At 37.8% G+C, this 27,991-nt stretch overlaps 1 protein-coding gene across 6 annotated transcripts in view; it reads left to right on the forward strand.

Annotated features, from left to right (window-relative positions):
• The window catches only part of DIAPH2 (diaphanous related formin 2), a 1,060,012-nt gene that overhangs the window by 687,145 nt on the left and 344,876 nt on the right, over positions 1-27,991 (forward strand). For all 6 annotated transcript variants that reach the window (XM_049107608.1, XM_049107607.1, XM_025431781.3 and 3 more), the window contains one exon: positions 10,976-11,100. In XM_049107608.1, coding sequence (XP_048963565.1) covers positions 10,976-11,100 — 125 coding nt within the window. The remainder of the gene's footprint in view (positions 1-10,975; positions 11,101-27,991) is intronic.

The raw sequence follows: 27,991 nt of genomic DNA on the forward strand, positions 1-27,991 counted from the left end.
TTTATTTCACTAAGCCTTTCCTTGTGGTCTCTTAATTGTTTTTTTTCTATTTTTTTCCTCAGCTTCCTTCCTTACCCTCAAATTGTTTTCTATGTCATTCTCTCTCTTCCACCTCATTAACCCTAGTAGTTAGAGCATCCAGTTTTGATTCCATCTCATTTAATCTGTTTCTTAAGTCAACCTAATTAGATCTCAATTCTGTAGTAATGAAGTCTCCAGAATCCTTCACCCTTTTTTCAAGAGCCACCAGTAAATTTATAATTGTACTTCTCAATTGAATTTCTGTGATCATATTTAAATCCAAATTCTGTAACTCTGTGGCAGAGAGTTTGTTTCTGGTTCTTTCTTTTGTGGTGAATTCTTCCCTCTAGTCATTTTGTCCAGTGGAGAGTGGCTGTTTGAGTGGGCTGAGTCAAAAATATCAACCACAACCTAATTAAAATACACCCTAGATGATTCCAAAGAGGTCAGAGACCAGAAAATAAAAGAAAAACAAGAACAAAACAAAATAAAGCAATAGAACCACTAAAGTGAAAAATAAATTTTAAAACAAAGTAGTAAAACTAAAAACCCAAAACCCAAAAAGAATGAAGAAGAAAAAAGGACAGGAAAAATAGTAAAGTAAATTGGGGGGGGGGGGGGGGGAAAGGGAGGGATGGTGGTGGTGAGGAAGTAGTAGTGAAGAGAGAATGTAGTCTACCGGAGGGGTCCTAGAGGGTGGTCCTCTTACTTCTGATTGTATTATGTTCTGTATGGTAGAAGATGCTCAATCCCAAATTAATATAAACTAGCAATAGTTATATAAAGGCCCAACATTTACCACAAGAACAAACAAGATAAAAGAGGGGGCAGCATGGGAAGGGAGAGAGTATATAATCTCATAAAATGAACCAACATGGTGTTGGTTGTATACACCCGCTTGTTTCTGGGTGTATTTTGGTCATGTGTTAGAAGGTGCTAACTTCCACCATTGCAAAACAAAATGAGGCAGAAAAAAAAAACAAAAAACAAATACCCATATCTCATATATCTACCAAAATTAAATTGAATACGTTGAATGGAATCCAGAAGTGAAAAATATATGTAAGACGTGTGATTGTTGAAATATGAAAGTCAAAAAGGAAAAAACTTAAAAATGAAGAGTTGGTAAAATATTTTAGTTAAGATGGGAAAAGAGAAAAAATATTGGAAATTTTTAGTCTGAAATAAAAACTAGTCATAATGGTTAAAGAAAAAAAAGAAAATGACCTTCCAGTTCTATATACTATTTTCCCTCAGTCTTGGAGATTTCCAGTGCTGCTAATTCAATAAACATTGATTTCCCTTGTTCTTGTAGCTGATCTTCTGGGTGAGGGGTCTACTGCACTGATTCTTAGGTATCTGTGCCAGGGCGGAGATGCCCCACCCCCTGCCATGTGCTGAGCTCAGAATGAACTGTTTATCCTGTGAGGCCTTTCTTCCCTAGAGGCTCCACTTCTCCCTGGCATAAGGTGAAACAAAGAGGAAAAAAAAATGGTGGCAGCTAGATTTCTAGCTCTGGAGTCACGCTCTCCTTGAGTAACTAACACAGTCTCCCAGTCTGCACTCGCCTAGATGCTCCTGGGTGCAGACACGGTGCACTGATCTGCACAGCTTGTGGGGCACCCAGGGGCAGGATAGTTCTTGCTTCCTCTGCCCTCTCCACTTCTGCCTGTCCCAGGGGAAGGGCAGGTTCCCCAGCTTTGTCCGCTTGATCACCCTGGTACCCGGGGCCCTGTGCCACTTGACCTGCACTACCAGGGATCCACCTTTCCCAATGGGAAAGGAATACAGTCACCTCTGTCCATTGCCACCTTCTAGGGTAAAGGCAGCTCCAGAGCCAGCTGGCCTAACCAACTGCCTTCTCCCAAATGCCCCAGAGGGTTGCGTTGCTCCACCTCTTTACCAATATCAGAAGCTGGTTTGCAGTGAGCTTTACCTCTGGCACCCCTCTTCTTCAAGTGATTCCAGGAATCTTGAGGCTTCACTGACCCTTATGGGATTTTGCCCAATTTCCCTTCTAAGCACTTTTCCATCAGGGAAACTCCATCACAGATTTTTAAAGTCCCTGTTTCTCCACAGCTGAGCTTTCCTGCCCTGGAGGCTTTCACAACTCCACTTTAGCCCTGCTAGTCACAGTTCTCCTCCCCCTACTGTATTCTTTTTTTAACTTTTTTTTTATTCCCCACCTTCCTACCTTGTTAAAAGCAAAAACTTTTCTCTGTAGCTTTCTAGTTGTTCTTTTTTTAAATCTCAGGTCGAATTTGTAGGTGTTCAGGATGTTTTGAAAGTTATCGAGGTAAGATTGTGGGGTCAGATGACTTGAAGACCCCTACCCTTCCGCCATCTTTCCCCTCTCCTCTAAAGATTTTTCTAGGGAGAGGCAGGGCAAGATGGTGGAAGAGTAGGGTCACCAAGTCACCTGTCCCCACCAACTTACCTAGATAACTTTCAAATCATCCTGAAAACCTATGAATTCGGCCTGGGATTTAAAGAGAACAGCTGGGATGCTACAGTGAGAAGAGTTCCCGCTTCTATCAAGGTAGGAAGATGGAAAAAAATATTAAAAAAGCATCCAGTGGGAGATGGGCCCCCACGAGGAGCCAGGCTAAGGCTACAGCTAGAGACTCCAGGAGAGGAAAGCCTAATCTGGCAGAAGCAGGAACTTTTAACAATCTTCCCGGACAGAAAGGCGCTCGCAGGGAGCTCCGGCAGGATCAGAGGAGGGGCAGGAATACCCTCAGGCTCCCAGGGACAATAACAGAGGAACTGCACCCCAGGGGAGAGTGCACCACACATCAAGACCAAGCTCCATAAAGGGCTGGAGCTTGTCCCAAGCGGGGCATCAGGGGCAGCTCAGGTGGCAGCTCAAGGCAGCAGCTCCGCCGGAGGGGGCTGTGCAGCTCCAGGAGCATGATCCCAGCGAGGCAGGCCCCGTAGCCCAAGGCACCGGGGAACACAGCCCAGGATCTGGTGCTCCCCCCGGGACCGCCAGAGGCTGGGAGGACATGGGACAGCGAGGATGCTCCTGCTCCCGGGCGGCCCCAAGCTGTGCAGATCAGCGCCCCCAGGCCCTGGAGCATCCAGGCCCCTGCAGACTGGGAGACTATGGTAGTTACAACTGGAAATGACTCAAGGGCTGGAGAGCTGGCCGCCACCACTGTTGTTGTTCCTGGGGGTGTCACCTTGTACCTGGGACTGAGCAGAGCTGCCAGGGAGCAGGGACCTCACAGGATAAATGGATCCCACAGAACCGTGTACCTGGCAGGGGTGGGGTAGCACCCGCAGGTGCACACACCTGAGAACCAGCACAGCAAGCCCCTTCCCCAGAAGACCAGCTGGAAGGACAGGGGAAGAGCAAGTTCTTGACCAAGCACGGCTGGAAAGTTCCAGGGGAAGTCTAGAGACTTACAATATATAGAATCAGAGGATACTCCTCCTTGTTTTTTGTTTTTTTGTTTGTCTCCATCCCCCCTTTTTTTTCTCTTTTTCTCCTTTTTCCAGTACAACTTGTTTTTAGCCACTCTGCACGGAGCAAAATGACTAGAAGGAAAAATTCACCACCAAAAAAAGTATCAGAAACAGAACTCTCTCCCACAGAGTTACAGAATTTGGATTACAATTCAATGTCAGAAAGCCAATTCAGAAGCACAATTATAAAGCTACTGGTGGCTCTAGAAAAAAGCATAAAGGATTCAAGATACTTCATGACTGCAGAATTTAGATCTAATCAGGCTGAAATTAAACATCAATTAAAAATGAGATGCACTCCAAACTGGAGGTCCTAATGATGACAGTTAACGAGGTACAAGAAAGAGTAAGTGACATAGAAGACAAGTTGATGGCAAGGAAGGGATCCGAGAAAAAAGAGAAAAACAATTAAAAGATCCTGAGGATTGGTTAAGGGAAATAAATGACAGCCTCAGAAGGAAAAATCTACGTTTAATTGTGGTTCCCGAGGGCCTGAAAGAGACAGAGGACCAGAAAGTGTATTAGAACAAATCATACCTGAGAACTTCCCTAACTTGGGAAGGGAAACAGGCATTCAGATCCAGGAGATAGAGAGATCCCCCCATAAAATCAATAAAAATTGCTAAACACCTCCACATTTAATAGTGAAACTTGCAAATTCCAAAGATAAAGAAAACATACTTAAAGCAGCAAGAGACAAGAGATCCCTAAACTTTATGGGGAGAAGTATTAGGTTAAGAGAAGACCTCTCCACAGAGACCTGGCAGGCCAGAAAGGCAGGATATTTTCAGGGCCCTAAATGAGAAGCACCTGCAGCCAAGAATACTCTATCCAGTAAGGCTCTTATTCAGAATAGAAGGAGAGATAAAGGGCTTCCAAAATAGGCAGAAACTGAAAGAATATGTGACCACCAAACCAGCTCTGCAAGTAATATTAAGGGGGACTCAGTGAAAGACGAGGAAGTCCAAGGAAACAATCCACAAAAACAGGAACTGAGTAGGTATTATGTTGACACTAAATTCATATCTTTCAATACTAACTCTGAACGTGAATGAGTTAATGATCCCATTAAAAGGTGCAGGGTTTCAGACTGGATAGATAGCAAGACCCATCTATTTGGGGTCTACAAGAGACTCATTTTAGACATAAGGACACCTGCAGCCTGAAAATAAACGATTGTAAAACAATTTACCATTTAAATGGTCCTCAAAAAAAAAGCAGGTTAGCCATCCTCATATCAGATAAATTAAAGTTTATCCCAAAGATTTTAGTAAGAGATGAAGAAGGACACTATATCATACTTAAAGGATCTATCCAACAAAAGGACCTAAAATCGTGAATATTTAGGCCCCTAATTATTAATTAGGCTGCCAATTATATCAATCAATTAATAACCAAACTTAAGACATACTTAGATAATCATAAATTTATACTAGGAGAGTTGAACATGGCATTTTCTACAATTGATAGATCTTCTAAGCACAGCATCTCCAGGGAAACAAGAGCATTAAATGATACACTGGGCCAGATGGATTTCAAAGATATTTACAGAAATTTACATCCAAATGCAACTGAATACACATTTTTCTCAAGTGCACATGGAATTCTCTCCAGAATAGACCATATATGGGGTCACAAATCAGGTCTTAACCCATAGCAAAAGACTGGGATTGTCCCCTGTCTATTTTCAAACCATAATGCTTTGAAACTAGAACTAAACCACAAGAAGTTTGGAAGGATTTGAAACACATAGAGGTTAAAGACCATCCTGTGAAAAGATGAAAGGGCCAACCAGGAAATTAGAGAAGAATTAAAAAGATTCATGGAAACTAATGAGAATGAAGATACAACTGTTCAAAATCTTTGGGATACAGCAAAAGCAGTCCTAAGGGGGAAATACATCGCAATACAAGCATCCATCCAAAAACTGGAAAGAACTCAAATACAAAAGCTAACCTTGAACCTAAAGGAGCTGGAGAAGGAACAACAAATGAAACCTAACCAAGCAGAAGAAGAGAGGTAATAACGATTCGAGCAGAACTCAATGAAATAGATCAGAAGAACTGTGGAACAGATCCAAAAAACTAGGAGGTGGCACTTTGAAAAAATTAGTAAGATAGATAAACCATTACCTAGCCTTATTAGAAACAAAAAAGACTCAGATTAATAAAATCACAAGTAAAAAAGGAGAGATCACAACCAATAGCAAGGAAATACAAACGATGTTAAAACATATTATGAGCAGCATTATGCCAATAAAGTAGGCAATCTAGAAGAAATGGACGCATTTCTGGAAAACCACAAACTCCCAAAATTGGAACAGGAAGAAATACAAAACAAGAACAGTCCAATAACCAGGGAGGAAATTGAAGCAGTCAACAAAAACCTCCCAAGACACAAAAGCCCAGGGCCAGATGGCTTCCCAGGGGAATTCTATCAAATGTTTAAAGAAAAAAAACATACCTATTCTAAAACTGTTCCTGAAAGACAGAAAGGGATGGAAAACTTCCAAACTCGTTCTATGAGGCCAGCATCACCTGAATTCCAAAACCAAAGACCCACCCAAATAGGAGAATTATAGTCCAATATCCCTGATGAACATAGATGCAAAATTTCTCAACAAAATACTAGCCAATAGGATCCAATAGTACATTAACAAGATGATTCACCATGACCAAGTGGGATTTATCCCCAGGATGCAAGCCTGGTTCAACCCTTGTAAAGCAATCAATGTGATTGATCATATCAACAAGAGAAAAAACAAGAACCATATGATCTTCTCAATAGATGCAGAGAAAGCATTTGAAAAAATACTGCATCCATTCCTGATCAAATCACTACACTTCAGAGTGTAGGGATAGAGAGAAGATTCCTCAGCCTCTTAAAAGCCATCTACGAAAACCCCACAGCAAATTTCATTCTCAAGGTGGAAACACTGGGAGCCTTTCCCTTAAGATCAGAAACACGACAGGGATATCCACTCTCACCACTGCTATTCAACATAGCAGTTGTGAGGAAGTCCTAGTCTCAGCAATCAAGCAACAAAAAGAAATAAAGGCATTCAAATTGCCAAAGAAGTCAAACTCTCCCTCTTCGCAGATGACATGATACTGTTCGTAGAAAACCCAAAAGATTCGACCCCAAGATTGTTAGAACTCGTATAGCAATTTGGCCCTGTGGCAGGATACAAAACCAATGCCCAGAAATCAGTGGTATTTCTATTCACTAACAATGAGACAGAAGAAAGAGAAATTAAGGAGTCAATCCCATTTACAATTGCACCCAAAAGCAGAAGATACCTAGGAATAAACTTAACCAAAGAGGTAAAGGATCTATACCCTAAGAACTATAGAACACTTCTGAAAGAAATGGAGGAAGACACAAAGAGATGGAAAAATATTACATGCTCATGGATTGGAAGAATTAGCATTGTGAATTTATTATCTATGCTACCCAAAGCAATTTACATGTTCAGTGCAATCCCTTTCAAAATACCAGGGACTTTCTTCACAGAGTTGGAACAAATTATTTTAAGATTTGTGTGGAATCAGAAAAGACCCCGAATAGCCAGGGGAATTTTAAAAAAGAAAACCATAGCTGGGGACATCACAATGCCAGATTTCAGGTTGTACTACAAAGCTGTGGTCATCAAGACAGTGTGGTCCTGGCACAAAAACAGACACATAGATCAATGGAACGGAATAGAGAATCCAGAAGTGGACCCTCCACTTTATGGTAAACTAGTTTTTGACAAAGCAGGAAAGACAATCCACTGGAAAAAAGTCTCTTCAATAAATGGTGCTGGGAAAATTGAATGGCCACGTCCAGAAGAATGAAACTCAGCCATTCTCTTACACCATACACAAAGATAAACTCAAAATGGATGAAAGATCTAAATGTGTGACAAGATTCCATCAAAATCCTAGAGAAGAACACAGGCAACACCCTTCTGAACTCAGCCACAGCAACTCCTTGCAAGATACATCCATGAAGGCAACAGAAACAAAAGCAAAAATAAACTATTGGGCCTTAAGATAATTTGCTTCTGCACAGCAAAAGAAACAGTCAACAAAACTAAAAGACAACCTACAGAATGGGAGAAGATATTTGCAAATGACCTATCTGATAAAGGGCTAGTATCCAAGATCTATAAAGAACTTATGGAACTCAACACCAAAGAAACAATCCAATCATCAAATGGGCAAAAGACATGAACAGAAATTTCACAGAGGAGGACATAGACATGGCCAACATGCACATGAGAAAATGCTCCCCATCGCTGGCCATCAGGGAAATACAAATCAAAACCACAATGAGATACCACCTCACACCAGTGAGAATGGGGAAAATTAACAAGACAGGAAACCACAAATTTTGGAGAGGATGTGGAGAAAGGGGAACCCTCTTGCACTCTTGGTGGGAATGTGAGTGGCACAGCCACTCTGGAAAACTGTGTGGAGGTTCCTCAAAGAGTTAAAAATAGATCTGCCCTCCGACCCAGCAATTGCACTGCTGGGGATTTACCCCAATAATACAGATGCAGTAAAATGCCGGAACACCTACACCCCGATGTTTATAGCAGCAATGTCCACAATAGCCAAACTGTGGAAGGAGCCTCAGTGTCCATCGAAAGCCGAATGGATAAAGAAGATGTGGTCTATGTATACAATGTAATATTAGTCTGCCATTAGAAACGACAAATACCCACCCACCATTTTCTTCGACGTGGATGGAACTAGAGGGTATTATGCTGAGTGAAATAAGTCAATTGGAAAAGGACAAACATTATATGGTCTCATTCATTTGGGGAATATAAAGATTAATGAAATGTAATAAAGTGAAAGGAGGGAAAATGAGTGAAAATATCAGTGAGGGTGACAAAACATGAGAGACACCTAACTCTGAGAAATGAACAAGTAGTGGTGGAATGGGAGGTGGGCAGAGGGTTGGGGTGACAGGGTGATGGGCACTGAGGGGGGCACTCGGTGGGATGAGCACTGGGTGTTATGCTAAATGTTGGCAAATTGAAATCCAATTAAAAAAAGATTTTTCAAAAAAAAGATTTTTCTAGAAAGAGATCTTATCATTATGTAGCTTGAGATTTTATAATGGAGCCTTTGTGTTTAGGTACACAAAACAAAAGTTATTATTAAAGTGGAAGTAGGGGATCCCTGGGTGGCTCAGTAGTTTAGCCCTTGCCTTCAGCCCAGTGCCTGATCCTGGAGTCCCAGGATCAAGTCCTACATCAGGCTCCCTGCTTGGAGCCTGCTTCTCCCTTTGCCTGTGTCTCTGCCTCTCTCTCTTTCTCTCTTTCTCTCTCTCTCTCTCTCCCTGTGTCTTTCATGAATAAATAAATAAAATAAAAATCTTTAAAAAATATATAAATAAAGTAGAAAATGATATGTGGAAGATCTCTTGAACAAACAAAAATGACTATAAATGATGGAGTATTTGGACTAGAATTCTGGAAGGATTTATAGAGGATTTAGTATTTGACATATGAAATTGAGGACAGATGTCTGGCAATTATTACTTTATTCAGAATCCAACTTGATTAAAAATATTGTTTCTTGTTATTAGAGATATCTAGACTTTTGTGTACATAGCACTTGATCATGCTATTTCTGTGTTGAGTAATTGGAAGGTAGCACCCTGGGTGGTTGAGTGGGAGAGTGTCTGCCTTTGGCTCAGGTTGTATCTTGGGGTCCTGGGATCATGTCCCACCTCTTCCTGCTGGGAGCCTGCTCCTCCCTCTTCCTAGGTTTGTGCCTCTATTTCTGTGTCTCTTGTGAATAAATAAATAAAATCCTAAAAAAAAAAAGATCAATCAGAAGATGTATGCTAGTCACCATCCCATTTTTACTACTAGAATTACTATTGCTTCTAGTAGGAGGGTTACTATTGTGACCTAAACCTGGCCTTTGGTCACATTTTGTTTATTACAGAATGTTATCCTTAGTTTATTTCTTTTATGTAACCTAAATGGCACAATAACTTGTGAATTTCATACCTTCAATTTTTCAATCAAGAACATAAGGAAAAACAAACCTATTGAATATTCATCAAGACTCTAGTAGAAAAATGCAACTGAAAAAATTCAATTTTAAAGTAAGCAAAAATAACTTCCTCCACAGCAAACTTATCTGTTAAGTAAAGCAAGCAATGATTTTTGAGCCATTAGTAAATTTTGGCAAACTCAGACTTCTCTGATAAAGAATAATTTCTAAGCTTATCAGAGCTAAACAAGTGGGACTTAATTGAAAAGAGTTTGTTGAATTGACAGATTGATAGAAAAAAAATGTCTTTAGTGTTGTGTTTGATTTTCAGTCTCTTGAACTTCCATGTACTTTTAAGGCAATTTTTCTTTGTTGAGTTATAAAGATGTGGGTATCAGTGTGAATTTGTGTCAGAAAAGTTTGGCTGAAATTTGTCAGGAGGTTGATTTTGTCAGTCTCTTGAATTTTTTATTGCAATTCTGATATGCCTCTGAATGAAACCAAAATTTACTTAAAAAATTGTAATATTACCCTATTTCTTTTTCACAGTCCTTTAATGAATAGTGTTTCAGAGGCCTGTATTTAAAAACCAATGTCACAGTCTAACCCTATTAAATTCTAATATCTAACTTTGTCTTTTCAAGTAGAATCCTGCCAATTGTATTGATATTAATAAGTGTCTTTATATATATATAATTGTTCAATAATAGAGTATATATAAAATGGTGTAAGTTAAAAAATATCTCTGTGAAGAGGGCATTGTAAGAGATGTGGAAAATGTGCATGTATTTAGGAGCCGTTTGAATACAATACTTAAAATTATTAGTTGTCAATGAGGATAGAGAAAGAAAAGTACAGATAATGTTGGGGAAATTAAAGCAATTAATGATAGTGTTTGAGGGGACACTGAAGCTTTGTGCATATATATGTGCATATGTATTCTCTGGGGTTTGCTCTAAATTTTCTTTATGAATTAGCAGTAATTTTTCACATCTCTGTGCATATGTAAAGTACTAAATACAGGAACTTATATCATTGGTTTATAAAAATCAGGATATTTCAACACAAGAAAAATATTTTATCCTTTTATATAATTTAACTTTATATCACTTATATTGCCAAGAACATACATCAATAAAGTAAGATTTCTTTGAACTTTAGTTTCTCTTTCATCTTCAAGTTAGATTTTAAAGAATGAAATATTAGGAATTCCATCAATAAATTTAAGTAGAAATGGCTTCATTTGAACTAATGGCTGAGTAAAATAGTGACATTCACATATTAAACATGATGTTTTGGTATATTATATTACACATTTTCACTTATTTCATGGAGAGTAGAATTTTTATGTGCAGTAATTCAGAAAAATGTGAGTTGACATCATGGAACTCTTCTGCACATTAGAAAATTCTTTAACTGATACTGTTTTCTTTTAGTTGTTTTATGGAATATTTGATTAAATATTCTAAACACTTCTCATTGTTCTTTAGTTTCAGCTCAAATTCTCAAGAGCAACCTTACAGCAATGGAACAACAAATTGTTCATCTGGAACGTGACATCAAGAAATTCCCCCAAACAGAAAATCAACATGATAAGTTTGTGGAGAAAATGACAATATCCTTTATTTGTTTAAGCATTTTGTTTATTAGTCTCTCTCTCTTTCTCTCTCTCTCTCCTCCTCCTCCTCCTCCTCTCCCTATCCCCTGCCCTCTTTCCCTCCCTCCCACCCTCTCTGCCTGTGTGTATATGGGTGAGTGTATTTACTGTGTGGTTAGTTCTAAACTTACCAGTCTATCTATTCAGACTCTCTGGGTGAATTTGCATATAGGTTGTTCTTTTATTAGTAGCAAAAATTTCAGTTCACAGTGTTTGGAACCAGGTAGAGTAGGCAAGAAAACAATTATATGAGAAAAAAATGTCATTTCTCAAGAATTTCATTTGAAGGCCCACTAGATATGCAAGGTAAGTCTTATGAGGCTTGATTAGACTGAAAACAAAACAAAAAATTTCCTTATGTAACCAGTTATTTAAAGGAAATGATCAGCATAAGATTTTTTTTGGTCAGATTCTTTTCCCTTTGCATGTATGCAGGTACTTCCTGAGGGAAGACCTGCATATTCAAGGACAATCAGAGGATGACCAATAATGAGTAAACTATAAGGATTGCAAAGGATAGGTAAAATGAATGCCTAGATGGGTGGATAGATGAATTGATCAGTAGATTATGTATTTAAATAAATTGTAGTAGTTATCTATATACCATTAAGCATTTCCTTCTAAATAACTGTTTTTAAACCCCTATTTTATGTACAGTATATTTGTATAAAGTATAGAAATATATGAAAGAAGAACTTGAGAAATAGCATTTAGCTTGAATTATTTAATGTTAAATCTGGCATCTAAAGATAAACTACATTAGACCTGTTTTTTTTTTTTTTTTTTTCAATTTTGGTTTTCAAAAGTTAAAGCCATATCCTCCTCCTCTAGGTTTAAATAAATACCTTGAACTGCTGATTGACCACCATTTTATATCTCTTGAGGGAATAAATACTATAAACTCCTTATCTGATAATAAGTAAATTCTTTCAACTATATGGCAGTCACCTTGTTTCAAGGTTAAATCTATTGCCTTTTTCTTGTGATATGCTTATTTTCCTGCCAAACTTAGAAACTATGGTACTGAACTCAAATTACTTCAGAATGGCAATTTAGATTTATGTGAAAAATGGTTTTTCATTCTAAAGCTTTGTGTTCATGAATTAATACTGTGTTTTATGTGGTCTATTAGTGATGCTGAGTACTTTAATAAATGGGAACACTGGAAACATAAGTTTGTGGGTGACTGGAAGTAGGAAATTTTCAAAAATAATCTGGGGTTATATAACTTCCCACATTGGGATATTTAATGTGAAGATTTAACTTTATTGCTGATTAGATTTTTCTTATAAATATGTCATATTGTCCTGTGGCTGGAAACACCGCCTACATCTTTCAACTTTTGATTTTGATTCTTGTCTCATATATTAAAATTTAATTCCTGATCCACTTGTTCTTTTTAACATTTTCTTCTGTGGTTGGATTATGACAACACAACAGCTTGCAACATTGAAGAGTCTTTGTTGCTCATTTAGAAAAAAAAAAAAAAGTAATTTCAAACCCTCATGAACTTGGCCTAAACTCTTTATTTTATTTCTGTCTTTATGCAGGTAATTAAGCACTTTATTTATTTTTTTTTAATTAAGCACTTTAAAATGAAAATCTAGGGCCTTCTATATCTGTATGTTACAGATGAATGGTTATTCATCATTTAAGTGGCACTAATGTGTGACTATTTGTCCATAAGGGGATTGCAAACTATATTAAACTGTATTGGACTATTACTTTGCATATCACATTATTTTGAAAAACAAAATAAAATATACAGCAATTTATTTTAGGTAAAAAGTTTAGAATATTAACTTGAGTTGGTTATATCTCTAAGTTAATGAATTATGATGATAGAACTGTTGCTCAAATTATTCTTGCTTTGGAAGACTCCATTGGCACCCATTGAGAGTTTCAATCTTATGAAAAATTACAAACAAAATGCATGATCTTTGGGGTGCCTGGGTAGCTCCATCAGTTAAGTGTCTACCTTCCACTGGGGTCATGATCCCAGGGTCCTGGGATGGAGCCCCGCATCTGTGGGGAGCCTACTTCTCCCTGTCCCTCTGCCTGCTACTCTCCTTATGTTTTTTTCTCTCTCTGCCAAATCAATAAATAAAATATTTTTAAAATGCATGATCTTCATATGTATATATGTTATAGGATTTCTGGTGCCTAATTAATATTTGTCTACTCTTTTGGCACTCCAAAAGAGAAGGGTATTTTATTTAATTTTTTTTAACAGAAGGGTATTTTAAAGTAGAATACTTGATTATGTTGTAAAATTAGAACCACAATTCTATTTTTAGTACAGGATTCTTTGTAGTGGATGTTTTTCAATGTTTCTATCCCCGGCCAATAATTTGTTTTACTTCAAGTCACTGACCTTTAAACTGAATTAGCTCCAGGCACAAGTAGGGAAGCAGTTTCCCTTGAAAGTAACCTCACCTACTTAAAGAGTAATCTCTCTTATAAGGACTGTGAGTCAAAAACTGAATGGCACTGTCATGCCTCTTGGCTTTCAGAATAGCATGAGTGCTATAGTTAGCAACAATGAGAGACCAACTGAATCTGCTAGCTGAATCGTAACCAAATCTCCAGGTTGAGCTAAGTCGCATAGCACCTTATGTTTACCCTACTCTTTCTCAATATTAATTGAACACTTAAAATATGCTAGCAATTGCCAGACCATGAAAATATAGTAGTGCACAAGATGGACAGTTTGACCTCAGGCTACCGATGGTCTGGCATTTACATGCTTCTTTGACTTGCTGTCTCTATGGTCAAGATCCTGTCTGGTGTGTTAATTACTTTCTTTTTTTTTTTTCTTTTAAATTTTATTCATGACACACACACACACACACACACAGAGGCAGAGACACAGGCAGAGGGAGAAGCAGGCTCCATGCAGGGAGCCCAATGTGGGACTGGATCACAGGACTCCAGGATCACGCCCTGGGCAGAAGGCAGGTGCCAAACTGCTGAGCCACCCAGGGATCCTCTGGTGTGTTAATTTCTATATGCCCATCACAATGTGTGACATGTAGCAATATGTAGGCACTCAGTAGGTACATATTGAATCACAGAATATTATAGCTAGAGACAATGAAGACCATTTACTCCCAGCTCCTACTTTTAATTAGCATTTCAAAATGGATATTGTTAAACAGTGGTAGGCTGTACTTATGGTTATTAAACTTTTCTTCATATTAATCTTCTCAGGAACTTAAATAACATTAAAGCACCTTTTATGAGCATGCATGTAAAATATAGTCAGATTTAGAGGGATAATATGCACCTTTTTAGAGCAAATTTACAAAAAAAAAAAAAAAAAAACTGACCAGTGGAGGTTAAAAAAAGAATAAAACCTTTCCTATGAATGGATTGTTTCAGACTATTTCCTGGATCCTGAAAAATATCTGGTGGCTTTAGAAGGAACCTTATCACCTTCGTCTCCCTTTTTCTATACAAAACTGGTTGCTTTTCTGCCTCAAAAAAAAAAAAAATAGATGGAAAGAGTAAAATAAGCAAAATTTATTTTTTAAGATTACAAAGCATGAAGAAATGGAGGAAAACTGTCTTAGGGAAGTTCTAGGATCAAAGGGGATGATCTATAATGGATATAATAGCACTATATATAATATATATATAGGAATGCACAGTGTTTAAAAACCTAAATAACCATGTGGGAAAGGTATTGCTATTATCCTGATTTAAAAAAAAGAAAACAAAGTTCTTGGTATTCTTCATGTGCTTATGGTCATAATAGTATTGGAAGTTTTTGTTCAGTTGTTCAGTGAATTAAAATGGAATCTGTATACTTTTTTAACTAAGTTTAAAAAGTAATATTCACTCATTTATTGAATATGTTCTATGTATTAGACATTGCCTAATTTTACATACTTTAGCTTATAAAAGATGTTCTTATTTATTAAATGACTATTTTCCATAATTGATGCTAAAATTGACCACCATTGTGCCTGTTTCATTGTAATGAGCTCGAATCATATGAGAATACTTTCAACAATTCATGAAGTTATTTCTAATAGTTCTGTTGTTTTTAATTCATTTATTTGTAGAGGCATTTCTTTTTCTCTTATAAGATTACTAGGAATTATGTATTCTCTGTCTGTGTTTGGCTCTTGTTGCAAATAATGGTGTGGTAAGGTTCAGAAACACATCTAAAATCACATTTTCAAAGTTATGAAAAATAACCCATACTAAAGAGACGTGAGAGGAAGCACTGTGAATGGACTGCTAACCAATCCTTAGGCCACTACTCTGACTTGATATTATATCTGGATTCTGATTTTTGCAATTTTTTTTGTCCTACACTAGTAGTATGACTGCACAAGAGTTTTTCTTTATCTTTTTTTAAGTCAAAGCATCATTTTACTTACTACTCCTTGCTGTTTCTGAAAGAAAAGAACACCATTCTTAAAATACAGCTTCTGAGACTTTTTAAAAAATATTTTATTTATTTCTTCATGAGAGATACAGAGAGACAGAGGCAGAGACATAGGCAGAGGGAGAAGTAGGCTCCATGCAGAGAGCCCAGTGTGGGACTTGATCCCGGGACTTTAGGATCATGCCCTGGGCGGAAGGCAGGTGGTAAGCCACTGAGCCACCCAGGGATCCTCTAGACTTTTAAATATATGTTGTGATTTATTCTAAACGTCTTAAACTATCTGAAAAAAAAATTAACCACAATGTTGACTTTACTGCTTATATCCTGTAGACAAATTTCTTTTTTTTTTCTATATTTTTTATTGGAGTTCGATTCACCAACCTATACTATAACACCCAGTACTCATCCTGTCCAGTGCCCCCTCACTGACGTCATCCATTCACCCAATCTCCCGGCCACTTCCCCTTCCACTACCCCTTGTTTGTTTCCCAGAGTTAGTAGTCTCTCATGTTTTGTCACCCTCTCTGATTTTTCTGACTCATTTTCTCTCCTTTCCCATATGATCCCCTTTACTATTTTTTATACTCCCCCTGTGAGTGAAACTAAATAATGTTTGTCCTTCTCCAATTCACTTACTTCACTCAGTATAACACCCTCCAATTCTATCCACCTTGAGAAAAATAGTGGGTATTCATCGAATCTAATGGCTGAGTAATATTCCATTACATATACAAATCCACAACTTCTTTATCCATTTATCTTTCGAGGGACACCGAGGTTCCCTCCACAGTTTGGCTATTGTGGACATTGCTGCTATAAACATTGGGGTGCAGGTATTCTGGCATTTCACTGTATCTGTATATTTGGGGTAAATTCCCAACAGTGCAATTGCTGGGTTGTAGGGCAGATCTATTTTTAACTCTTGGAGGAACCTCCGAGTGGCTGCACCAGTTCACATTCCCACCAACAGTGCAAGAGGGTTCCCCTTTCTCTGCATCCTCTCCAACATTTGTGGTTTCCTGTCTTGTTAATTTCCACCATTCTCACTGGTGTGAGGTGGTCTCTCATTGTGGTTTTGATTTGTATTTCCCTGATGGCCAGTGATGCGGAGCATTTTCTCATGTGCTTGTTGACCATGTCTATGTCTTCCTCTGTGAGATTTCTGTTCATGTCTTTTGCCCACTTCATGATTGGAGTGTTTGTTTCTTTGCTGTTGGGTTTAATGGGTTCCTTATAGATCTTGGACACTAGCCCTTTATCTGATAGGTCATTTGCAAATATCTTCTCCCATTCTGTAGGTTGTCTTTCAGTTTTGTGGACTGTTTCTTCTGCTGTGCAGAAGCATATTATCTTGATTAAGGCCCAATAGTTCATTTTTGCTTTTGTTTCCCTTGCCTTTATGGATGTATCTTGCAAGAAGTTGATGTGGCCAAGTTAAAAAGGGTGTTGCCTGTGTTCTCCTCTAGGATTTTGATGGATTCTTGTTTCACATTTAGATCTTTCATCCATTTTGAGTTTATCTTTGTGTATGGTGTAAGAGGATGGTCTAGTTTCATTCTTTTGCATGTGGATAGCCAATTTTCCCAGCACCATTTATTGAAGAGACTGTCCTTTTTCCAGTGGATAGTCTTTCCTGTTTTGTTGAATATTAAAGGAGTTGAGGACCCATTTCTGGGTTCTCTATTCTGTTCCATTGATCTATGTGTTTTTGTGCCAGTATCACACTGTCTGGATGATCACAGCTTTGTAGTATAACTTGAAATCCGGCCTTGTGATGTCCCGACTCTGGTTTTCTTTTTCAATATTCCCCAGGCTATTGGGGGTCTTTTCTGATTCCACACAAATCTTAAGATGATTTCTTCCAACTCTCTGAAGAAAGTCCATGCTATTTTGTTAGGGATTGCACTGAATGTGTAAATTGCCCTGGGTAGCATGGACATTTACACAATATTCATTCTTCCCATCCATGAACATGGAAGATTTTTCCATCTCTTTGTGTCTTCCTCCATTTCTTTCAGAAGTGTTCTGTAGTTTTTAGGGTATAGATCCTTTACCTCTTTGGTTAGGTTTATTCCTAGGTATCTTCTGCTTTTGGGTGCAATTATAAATTGGATTGACTCCTTAGTTCTTCTTTCTTCAGTCTCATTGTTAGTATATAGAAATGCCATTGATTTCTGGGCATTGATTTTGTATCCTGCCACATTGCCGAATTGCTGTATGAGTTCTAGCAATCTTGGGGTGGAGTCTTTGGGTTTTCTATGAGCAGTATCATGTCATCTGCGAAGAGGGAGAGTTTGACTTCTTTGCCAGTTTGAATGCCTTTATTTCTTTTTGTTTCTGATTGCTGAGGCTAAAACTTCTAGTACTATGTTGAATAGCAGTGGTGAGAGTGCACATCCTTATAATTTTCCTGATCTTAGGTGAAAGGCTCTCAGTGTTTCCGCATTGAGAATGATATTTGCAGTGATCTTTTCGTAGATGGCTTTTAAGATACTGAGGAATGTTCCCTCTATCCCTACAATCTGAAGAGTTTTGATCAGGAATAGATGCAGCATTTTGTCAAATGCTTTCTCTGCATCTATTGAGAGGATCATATGGTTCTTGTTTTTTCTCTTATTGTTGTGATCTATCATGTTGATTGTTTTATGAGTGTTGAACCAACCTTGATCCTGGGGATAAATCCCACTTGGTCATGGTGAATAATACTCTTAATGTACTATTATATCCTATTGGCTAGTATCCTGTTGAGAATGTTTGCATCTGTGTTCATCAGGGATATTAGTCCATAATTCTCCTTTTTGGTGGGGTCTTTGTCTGGTTTTGGAATTAAGGATGGTGGCATCATAGAATGAATTTGGAAGTGCTCCATCTCTTTTCTATCTTTCTGAACAGCTTTAGTAGAATAAGTATTGTTTCTTCTTTAAACATTTGATAGAATTCCCCTGGGAAGCCATCTGGCCCTGGACTTTTGTGTCTTGGGAGGTTTTTGATGACTGCTTCAATTTCCTCCCTGGTTATTGGCCTGTTCAGGTTTTCCATTTCTTCCTGTTCCAGTTTGGTAGTTTGTGGGTTTTCAGAAATGCATCCATTTCTTCTAGATTGCCTAATTTATTGGCGTATAGCTACTCATAATATTTTATAAAAATCGTTTGTATTTCCTTGACATTGGTTGTGATCTCTCCTTTTTCGTTTTTGGTTTTATTAATTTGAATTTTCTCTTTTGTTTTAAATAAGGCTGGCTAATGCCTTATCTATCTTATTAATTATTTCAAAGATCCGATTACTGGTTTTGGTGATCTGTTCTACAGTTCTTCTGGTCTCGATTTCCTTGAGTACTGCTAGAATCTTTATTTTCTCTCTTTCTCTGCTTGATGTAGGTTTTATTGCTGTTCTTTCTCCATTAAATTTCGATGCAAGGTTAGCTTGTGTATTTGAGTTTTTTCCAATTTTTTTAGGGTAGCTTGTATTTCGATACATTTCCCTCTTAGGACTGCTTTTGCTGTATCCCAAAGATTTTGAACAGTTGTATCTTCATTTTGCTAGCTTCCATAAATCTTTTTACTTCTTTTCTCATTTCCTGGTTGAACCTTTCATCTTTTAGCAGGTTGATCTTTATCCTCCACGTGTTGAGTTTCTTCCAAATTTCTTCTTGTGATTGAGTTCTAGTTTCAAAGCATTGTGGTCTGAAAATATTCAGGGGAAAGTCCCAATCTTTAGCTATCGTTTGAGACCTGAGTTGTGACCCAGTATGTGGTCTATTCTAGAGAAAGTTCCATGTGCCCTTGAGTAGAACGTGTGTTCAACTGCATTTGGATGGAAAGTTCTGTATGTATCTGTGAAATCCATCTGTTCCGGCGTATCATTTAAAACTCTTATTTCTGTGGTGATGTGCTTAGAATATCTGTCATTTGCAGAAAGTGTCATGTTGAAGTCTCCTACTATTAGTGTATTATTATCTAAGTATCTGTTTACTTTGGTTATTAATTGATTGATATACTTTGCTGCTCCCGCATTCGGGGCATAAATATTCATGAGTGTTAGGTCTTCTTGCTAGGTAGACCCTTTAAGTATGCATGATACGGTGTCCCTCTTCATCACTTGCTATAGTCTTTAGGATTAACTTTAATTTATATGATATGAGGATTGCTACCCCTGCTTTCTTTTGAGGGCCATTGGAATGGTAAATGGTTCTCCACCCTTTAATTTTCAGGCTGGAAGTGTCCTTCGGTCCAAAATGTGTCTCTTGTAGACAGCAAATAGATGGGTCTTGCTTTTTTATCAAGTCTAAAACCCTGCATCTTTTGATGGGATCATTAACCCATTCACGTTCAGAGTTAGTATTGAAAGATATGAATTTAGTGTCATCGTAATACCTATTCAGTCCCTGTTTTATGGATTTTTTCCTTGGACTTCCTCTTTCTTTTACAGAATCCTCCTTAATATTTCTTGCAGACCTGGTTTGGTGGTCACATATTCTTCCAGTTTCTGCCTATCTTGGAAGCTCTTTGTCTCTCCTTATATTATGAATGAGAGCCTTGCTGGATAGAGTATTCTTGGCTGCATGTTCTTTTCATTTATGACCCTTAATATATCCTGTGAGCTCTTTCTGGCCTGCCAGGTCTCTGTGGAGAGGTCGGCTGTTAGTCTAATAGTTCTCTTGTCTTTCGCTGCTTTAAGGATTTTCACTTTATCTTTGGAATTTGCCATTTTCACTCCTAAATGTTGAGGTTTTGAACAGTTTTTATTGATTTGGGGAGGACTTCTCTATCTCCTGGATCTGAATGCCTGTTTCCCTCCCCAAATTAGGGAAGTTCTCAGCCATGATTTGTTCAAAGATTCTTTCTGACCCTCTATCCCTGTCGACATTTTCTGGAACCCCTATTACATGTATATTCTTCCTTCTCAAGCTATCATTTATTTCCCTAAGCTTTTCCTCGTGGTCTCTTGTTTTTTTCTCCTTTTCTCCTCAGCTTCCTTCCTTGCCATCAACTTGTTTTCTATATTGCTCACTATTTCTTCCACCTCATTAACCCTCATCATTAGGACCTCCAGTTTGGATTGCATCTCATTTAATTGATTTTCAATTTCAGCCTGATAGAACTAAATTCTGCTGTCATGAAGTCTCTTGAATCCTTTATGCTTTTTTCCAGAGCCAAGTGTAGCTTTATAATTGTGCTTCTGAATTGGCTTTCTGACATTGAAGTGTAATCCATATTTTGTGACTGTGCAGACAGTACTGTTTCTGATTCTTTTGTGGTGAGTTCTTCCTTCTAGTCCTTTTGCTAAGTGCAAAGTGGCTGTATTACTGGGCTGAGTCAAGAATATCAACTGTGACCTAAGTAAATTTCACCCTAGAGGATTCTGACTAGGTCAGAGACCAGAAACTGAAAACGAAGTTCAGAGCGAAACCAAACAAAAGGACCACTAAAGTGAAAAGCACATTTTAAAATAAAGTAGTAAAAACTAAAAGACCAAGTATCCCAAAGCAGAAGGAAAAAAAAAAAGAAAAATGAAGAGAAAAGAGCAAAAGTAAAGAGGAAAAAAAGAAAGAAAAAAGAAAAAAAGGGAAGAGAAATAATGAGGGGGTACTGGGAGATGGTGTTGGTGAAGAATTTGTAGTGGAGGGAGAATGTAGTCTACCTGAGGGGTCCTAGAGGGTGATCCTCCTGGTTCTGAGTGTATTAAGTTCTGTATATTAGAAGATGCCCAGTCCTTCATTTATATAATCCAGCAATACTTGTAGAAAGCCCCAACATTGACCACCAAAACATAAATGAGATAAAAGAGGGGTGCAGAATGGGAATGAAGAGAGAACATAATCACATAATGAACCAGCACAGTATACCACTTGGTTCTAGGTGCATGCTGGTCATGTTTTATAAGGTATTAACTTTTGCCATTTAGAACAAGATGAGGCAGAGAAAGTGGAAAACATAAAATAAAAAAACACATCTTTTTTATCTCCCAAAATTAAATTGTGTATGTTGAAGGGAATCTAGAGTTGGAGAATATACCTAAAACCTGTAATTGTAGAAACATGGAAGTCAAAAAGGAAGAAATGTAAAACTTAAGAGGTGTTAAAATATTGTAGTTAAGGTGGGAAAAGCAAAAAAATATTGGAAATTTTTAGTCTGATATAAAAATGAGTTATATTGGAAAAAGGAAAAAAAAAAAAAAAGGAAGGGTACCCTCTACTTCTTTATACTATAAATCCCTCAACTTCCCCTGGAGCTTTCCAGTGCTGCTTGGTCAAGAACTTGCTCTTCCCCTGTTCTTTCAGCTCATCTTCTGGGGGGGAGGGGTGGTTGGCTGTGCTTTTTCTCAGGTGTATGTACCTGGGGGGAGATGCCCCGCCCCCTGCCAGGTACCGGACTCAGTGGGAGATGTTTACCCCATGAGGCCTGTGTTCCCTGGTGGCCCCACATCTCCCAGGCACACGGTGACACAAGAAGGAACAACACTGGCGGCACCAAGATTTCCAGCTCTGGAGTCAGCTCCCCACTATTAACTAACGCAGTCTCCTAATCTGCGCTCGCCTAGATGCTCCCTGGGCGGGCGAGGGTGTGCTGATCTTCATATCTTGGGGACGCCCAGCCGCAGGAGGGTCCTCGCTGTCCTGTGTCCTCCCGGCTTCCGCCTGTCCCAGGGGGAGTGAAGAAGGATCTGGGGCTGTGTCTGCTCGGTGCCTTGGGATCCGGGGCTCTGTGCTGCTGGAATCGCGATCCAGGGGCACACAGCTCTTGAGGGAAGCAGGGTGCAGACCCCTCAGTCTGGAGCCACCCGCCTTACCTACTGGCTTCTCCCCATGCCCCGCTGGGTGCGTGCTCCAGCCCTTTACCTAGATTGGTCCACAGTTTGTGTTGTGCTTTCCCCCACGTGCACTTCCTCTATTGGTGACTCCAGGAAACTGGAGGCGTCACTACCCCTCCTGTGATTCTGCCCTATTTCCCTGCTCATTGCTTTTCTGTCCTGCCAGAAAGAATCTGTTGCGGATTTTTAAAGTTCCCACTTCTTCAGCACTGGGCTTTCCTGTCCCGGAGGCTTTCGTTTCCAGGCTTTAGCCAGGCTCCTCGCTGTGCCCCTTCCCCACTGGATTCTTTTTCATTTTTTTCCTCCTTCCTACCTTGCTAGAAATGAAAACCCTTCTCTCTGTAGCGTTCCGGCTATTCTCTCTTTAAATCTCAGGATGAATTCGTAGGTGTTCAGAATGTTTTGAAAGTTATCTAGGTAAGTTGGTGGGGACAGGTGACTTGGGGACCCTACTCCTCTACCGTCTTACCCCGCCCTCTCCCTGTTGACTAATTTCTTACCACATTTACTCACATAGATTTTGTCAATGGCAAGGCTATCTGTTGCCCAAAATCCACTTAGCTTTTTGATTGACTGCTGGCTAAATAATTTTACCAACTGGAGGACAGGGAGTAACTCAGTAGCAGGGGCACCTTTAACACAGTGACAAGAAGAGCTGACAGAAAGTTAATGACATTAACAACCTGTCAAGTATCAACTCCTGGGATTTCCTCATAGTAGGAAGGAAAGTCATTTGAAGTGGTTAAAAATCAAGTTACTGAGGAAGCACACTGTCTGTACCAAATAATTCAAAACAGATTTTGAGTCTCCACTGCACTGAAATTATGTTAAATTTTATTCCACTTTCTTTAGTAAGATAATTTTTTAAAGATAAAAAAACCCACAATTATTATTCAACTATAGTAACATTAATCAGTCACATTTGAAAACATATCAGTAACAAGTTTTAGTGAGATAATGATCCACCCTTTCTAAAATAAATGCCATGCAATCAACAAAACAAAAATAAAACAAAACAAACATCAAAAGCCAAGTCTTCCCTACCTTTATTATATGAATATGGTAATCTAGGCTGTTTTCTAGCTCCTAAAGCAAAATCCGAGAATTTAAGACTAGACTGGAGGGAATTTCACTGGATATTACTCTGTCTCTCGTTACCTTCAGTTACTGGCTGGTCTCAAACTCAGAAAATTAGGATGTTTCGAGCAAAACTTTTTCATGAGCCCAGGATTTTATAGGTCCAGGATTAAACAAGCAAACAAACAAACAAACAAACATGGTCCTAATGAAGATAATGCATACATTGAAAGCAAGTTGTTTTAGAAAGCCACATGGGGAAATTACTGATTCATTAAAACAGAAGTTTGTTACCATTCTTTGAAATACACAGTCTTCATAATAGTATTTTATTTTAATTAATTCTGCTTTGATTTGAAATAGTATAATCACATATAATAATAATAAAAACAAAAGTGATAATAGAATAGTAAGAATAGCAAACTGTTTAGAAACTGTCATGTGCCGGTCACAGTGCTAAGAATACATGCATGTACACACATACACACATTCATGCACAAATAATCTCAAGTAATGTCCAAAGCAATTGTATGAGATAGCTACTGTTGTTATTAACAACACTTTAAATATGTGAACTCTGTCTATAAGATTGAGGCTCAAAAAAAAAAAAAAAAGATTGAGGCTCAAACATTCAACCACATGTGTGACATCACAAATACAATAAATCTAGTTAAAGACAACTTGGGGGCACCCCAGATGGCTCAGTGGTTTAGAGCCACATTCGGCCCAGGGCGTAATCCTGGAGACCTGGGATCGAGTCCCACATCAGGCTTCCTGCGTGGAGCCTGCTTCTCCCACTGTCTGTGTCTCTGCCTCTCTCTCTGTGTCTCTCATGAATTAAAAAAAAAAAAAAATCTTAAAAAAAAAAAAGACAGCTTGGAATCAAGTCTTGATTTTCAGACTCCAATCCTTGTGCTCATAGCCATGGTATTGTATAGCCCCTGAAATCAGAAAACTTCATAAATCTGAGATAAATTCCACATTTGTTCACTGTGAAACTCTTTATTGTTTCATTTCCAAACTCCCTCAAATGGAAGAAATTTTCTTTTTGAAACGTTTGTAAACTAAGTTAAAACTTAGCTGCTCCCTTATATCATGTCCTCCAGAAAGCCTTTCTTAATCATGGCACTCAAAATTAATTTCCCTATCTCCTGTGTTCTCAAAATATTTTAATACTTTGATTATTATACTTGCTGGCTTACTTATGCTCTGCTTATATGCAGGTCTGTTTTGTACACTGGGTTATAAAGTCTTTTGAGATATAGATTCTTACTCATTTTTGAGTACTCTACAATAAGCCTAGCACAATGCTTTGTAGAAAGTTATCTTAATAAATGTTCTGTCAAATAAATAGAGAGCATTAGCTTGTTATCCTGGCATGCCTTCAGTTTGACAAAAGAAAGGAGTCTAAAATGTTTCCAAGATTATGCCTTTGTTATGTTTTGATTTAAAATACAGGTATTAATTCTTAGTAGAATTATCTCTTAAACTCTTAGATAGAAATCAAATTCTAAGAAACTGTCTGAATGGAGCAGATATTTTTTAGGATTAGTCAGCACATATTTTTCTATTTGAACACTCTTGGCTTGTTTGAACTTCAGCCTCAAATTACCTAGACTCTGAGTTATCTATTTCAAACTTTGTTTAGGGAATTGATAGACATTTGGTTCATGGTGCTAATGGTGAGAAGAGAATGTATTGCTCAGTTAAACGGTGCATAAATCCTTTTAGACCATTAGAAACCCATCTGGGAAACCATCTTTTCAGAACATAAAATGGGATATGATTTGTCTGAAAGAGTTAGTGTACCCCCAACCTTATAAGTTCTCATTATTCCTATCAGAAGCAAAGTTCTAAGCAATTAACAGCTTTTCTATAACATTTATTCATATTGAGCAGAAGTGATACTTTTTAAAAAGCTTGTAAAAAAGTAAATGACCCAATATAGTTCTTTTTTGGATGTTCATGTGTACTAGAGAACATTTAACATACAAATATCTGTACATAGATAAAGATATGATTTAAAACCATTTTGGTATTCACAAGAGCATAAGTTGGATATCATAGCAATGAATCTATGAATTTGTTTACTTTTTCTTTGATTTAAAATTTACCAAAACAATTTTTCTTTTTTTTAAGATTTATTTATTTATTCATGATAGACATAGAGAGAGAGAAAGGCAGAGACACAGGCAGAGGGAGAAGCAGGCTCCATGCCGGGAGCCCAACGTGGGACTCGATCCTGGGACTCCAGGATCGCACCCTGGGCCAAAGGCAGGCGCTAAAACTCTGAGCCACCCAGAGTTCCCCACCAAAACTATTTTCATTTATGAAGGGCATGTATGGTATATTGAATATGCACAGTTTATAGACAATGATAGTAATATTAGTATAATTATTCAAGTAATATACTCTTGCAATAAACTCAATCACAATATTTTCATAATGTAGAAAAACATATCAGTATCTTTATCTATAGTTGAAACCTATTTATTTATTTCTATTTAGGATCTATTTCAGTTAGAATTTATGAAAATTATAGCAAGTAAACTCAGCTTTTCATTGAATATTTCCAGTTCTTTTATTCTGGCATAGAGGGTGAATTAGCAGTATGATATGACAACTAAAAAGCATGCAAGAAAAAAACCAAGTCAATGTATTTATTAATCATGTGATGATACTCTCCATTGTGTTACAAAGGTTAAAAAAGTATAATAACCAATTACATTGTTCCAATTCATTATTTAAATTAGAAATGTAAAAAGTATGTAACAAATATCACTGAAATTATCCAATTGAATTTTGGTGAGAATGGAAAATCAATGAAAAATTAACAAAAAGAACTATAGAAAAGCTTTCCAAAATGATCAGTGAGAAGAATATGACCTAGTCACGAACTGATACTGTTTGGGTAAAAAAAAAAAAAAGTCATGAGTAACAGAAGAAAATGGTTCTGAGGGGTGAAGGTATCAACTGCTCTTTACCTCATCAAAAGCAAACATTTAGTAAATGTCTTTTACATAACTACTAAGGCATTATCAAATTTGTACATAGAAACTCTGTTCAATTACTGACCTCTGGATTTCTTTCATCATGGGACTGACTTGAAACCAAAAGAGATTCGATTTTATTTTACACAGTGTTGAGAAATACTCTGTCCATTTTATTTACCCCATATACAAAAAAAGTACTTTCAAATGTTAATGTTCTATAGAAATGCAAAGCATTTTTATTAATACATTTGAATTAAAAGATGTTTTGACTGAGTACCAATAGACGTAAGTTCTAGTCTTGGTTGTTGAAAACCTAGGAAAAATCTTGTGTTTTCCCATTTATAAAACTGAAACAGCAATAATTGCCTTACCTACCTTACATATACTAAGTATAATAATGACTTTGAACATGCTTTGTAAAATGGAAAAAAAAAACATACATAAGGTATAATTTATCATTCTGCCCTAAACCTCACAAATGAGAAATAAAGTATTTCCCCCAAGGAAAATCTTTATCAACAAATATCGTCCTTTTTTGTCCAACTTCATTTCATCTGGCTTTTTTTTTTTTTTTTAGATTTTGTTAATTTATTTGACAGAGAACACAAGCAGAGGGAGCGGCAGGTAGAGAGAGAAGGAGGAACAGACTCCCCATTGAGCAGGGAGCCCAATGTGGGGTTACATCCCAGGACCCTGAGATTATGACCTGAGCCAAAGGTAGACACTTAACCAACTAAGCCACCCAGGTGCCCCAATTGTTTTGTGTGTGTGTGTGTTTTTTTAATCTAAGTTATAAATGTGCTTTTTTAAAAAACTGAAGAGCAGGTACTTTCTTTAAAATGTAATGAATGACTATGGAGGAAGCAGTATGCTTATGCTTCGCTATTCCAACGGTATCCAAATAAATGGTAGGGCACCTATCAAGTAAGATTAAGGTATATTTCCTGCTTTCAAGAAGGAATATAGTCAGAGAGATAATAAAATTGATAGAGGTAAGACAGCAACAAACAATGCAAGATGATTTCATTATTAAATGAGTGTACCAGAGGCTAAAAATACAATAGCACTTTCAGTATTCCTTCTCCTCTTTTTAGTCAGTGAGACAGCATTTTGGCTTTGATAAAAGTTGAGATTAACATTGCAACTTCATTATTTTGTTGGAAATTTGTTCTCATTCCAAAGAAGAGATTTCAAAGTATGGAGAGGCCTTCCAAAGCCAGATGGAAATAACTTCTACATTATCCTTTGTTTTGCATTAACCATCTATCTTAGCATAAACAATTAAGAACTGGCTTTACCGGGATCCCTGGGTGGCGCAGCGGCTTAGCGCCTGCCTTTGGCTCAGGGCACGATCCTGGAGACCCGGGATCGAATCCCACATCGGGCTCCTGGTGCATGGAGCCTGCTTCTCCCTCTGCCTATGTCTCCGCCTCTCTTTCTCTCTCTGTGTGACTATCATAAATAAACTTTAAAAAAAAAAAAAAAAAAAAAAAGAACTGGCTTTACCAACAATTTTCCTAGGTTTAAAAATAAGTTTATTTTCATGTTTTTATCAGTGAGCACATATTGCAGC

This window comes from Canis lupus, chromosome X (assembly GCF_003254725.2).
Source record: "Canis lupus dingo isolate Sandy chromosome X, ASM325472v2, whole genome shotgun sequence".
Taxonomy (NCBI): domain Eukaryota; kingdom Metazoa; phylum Chordata; class Mammalia; order Carnivora; family Canidae; genus Canis; species Canis lupus.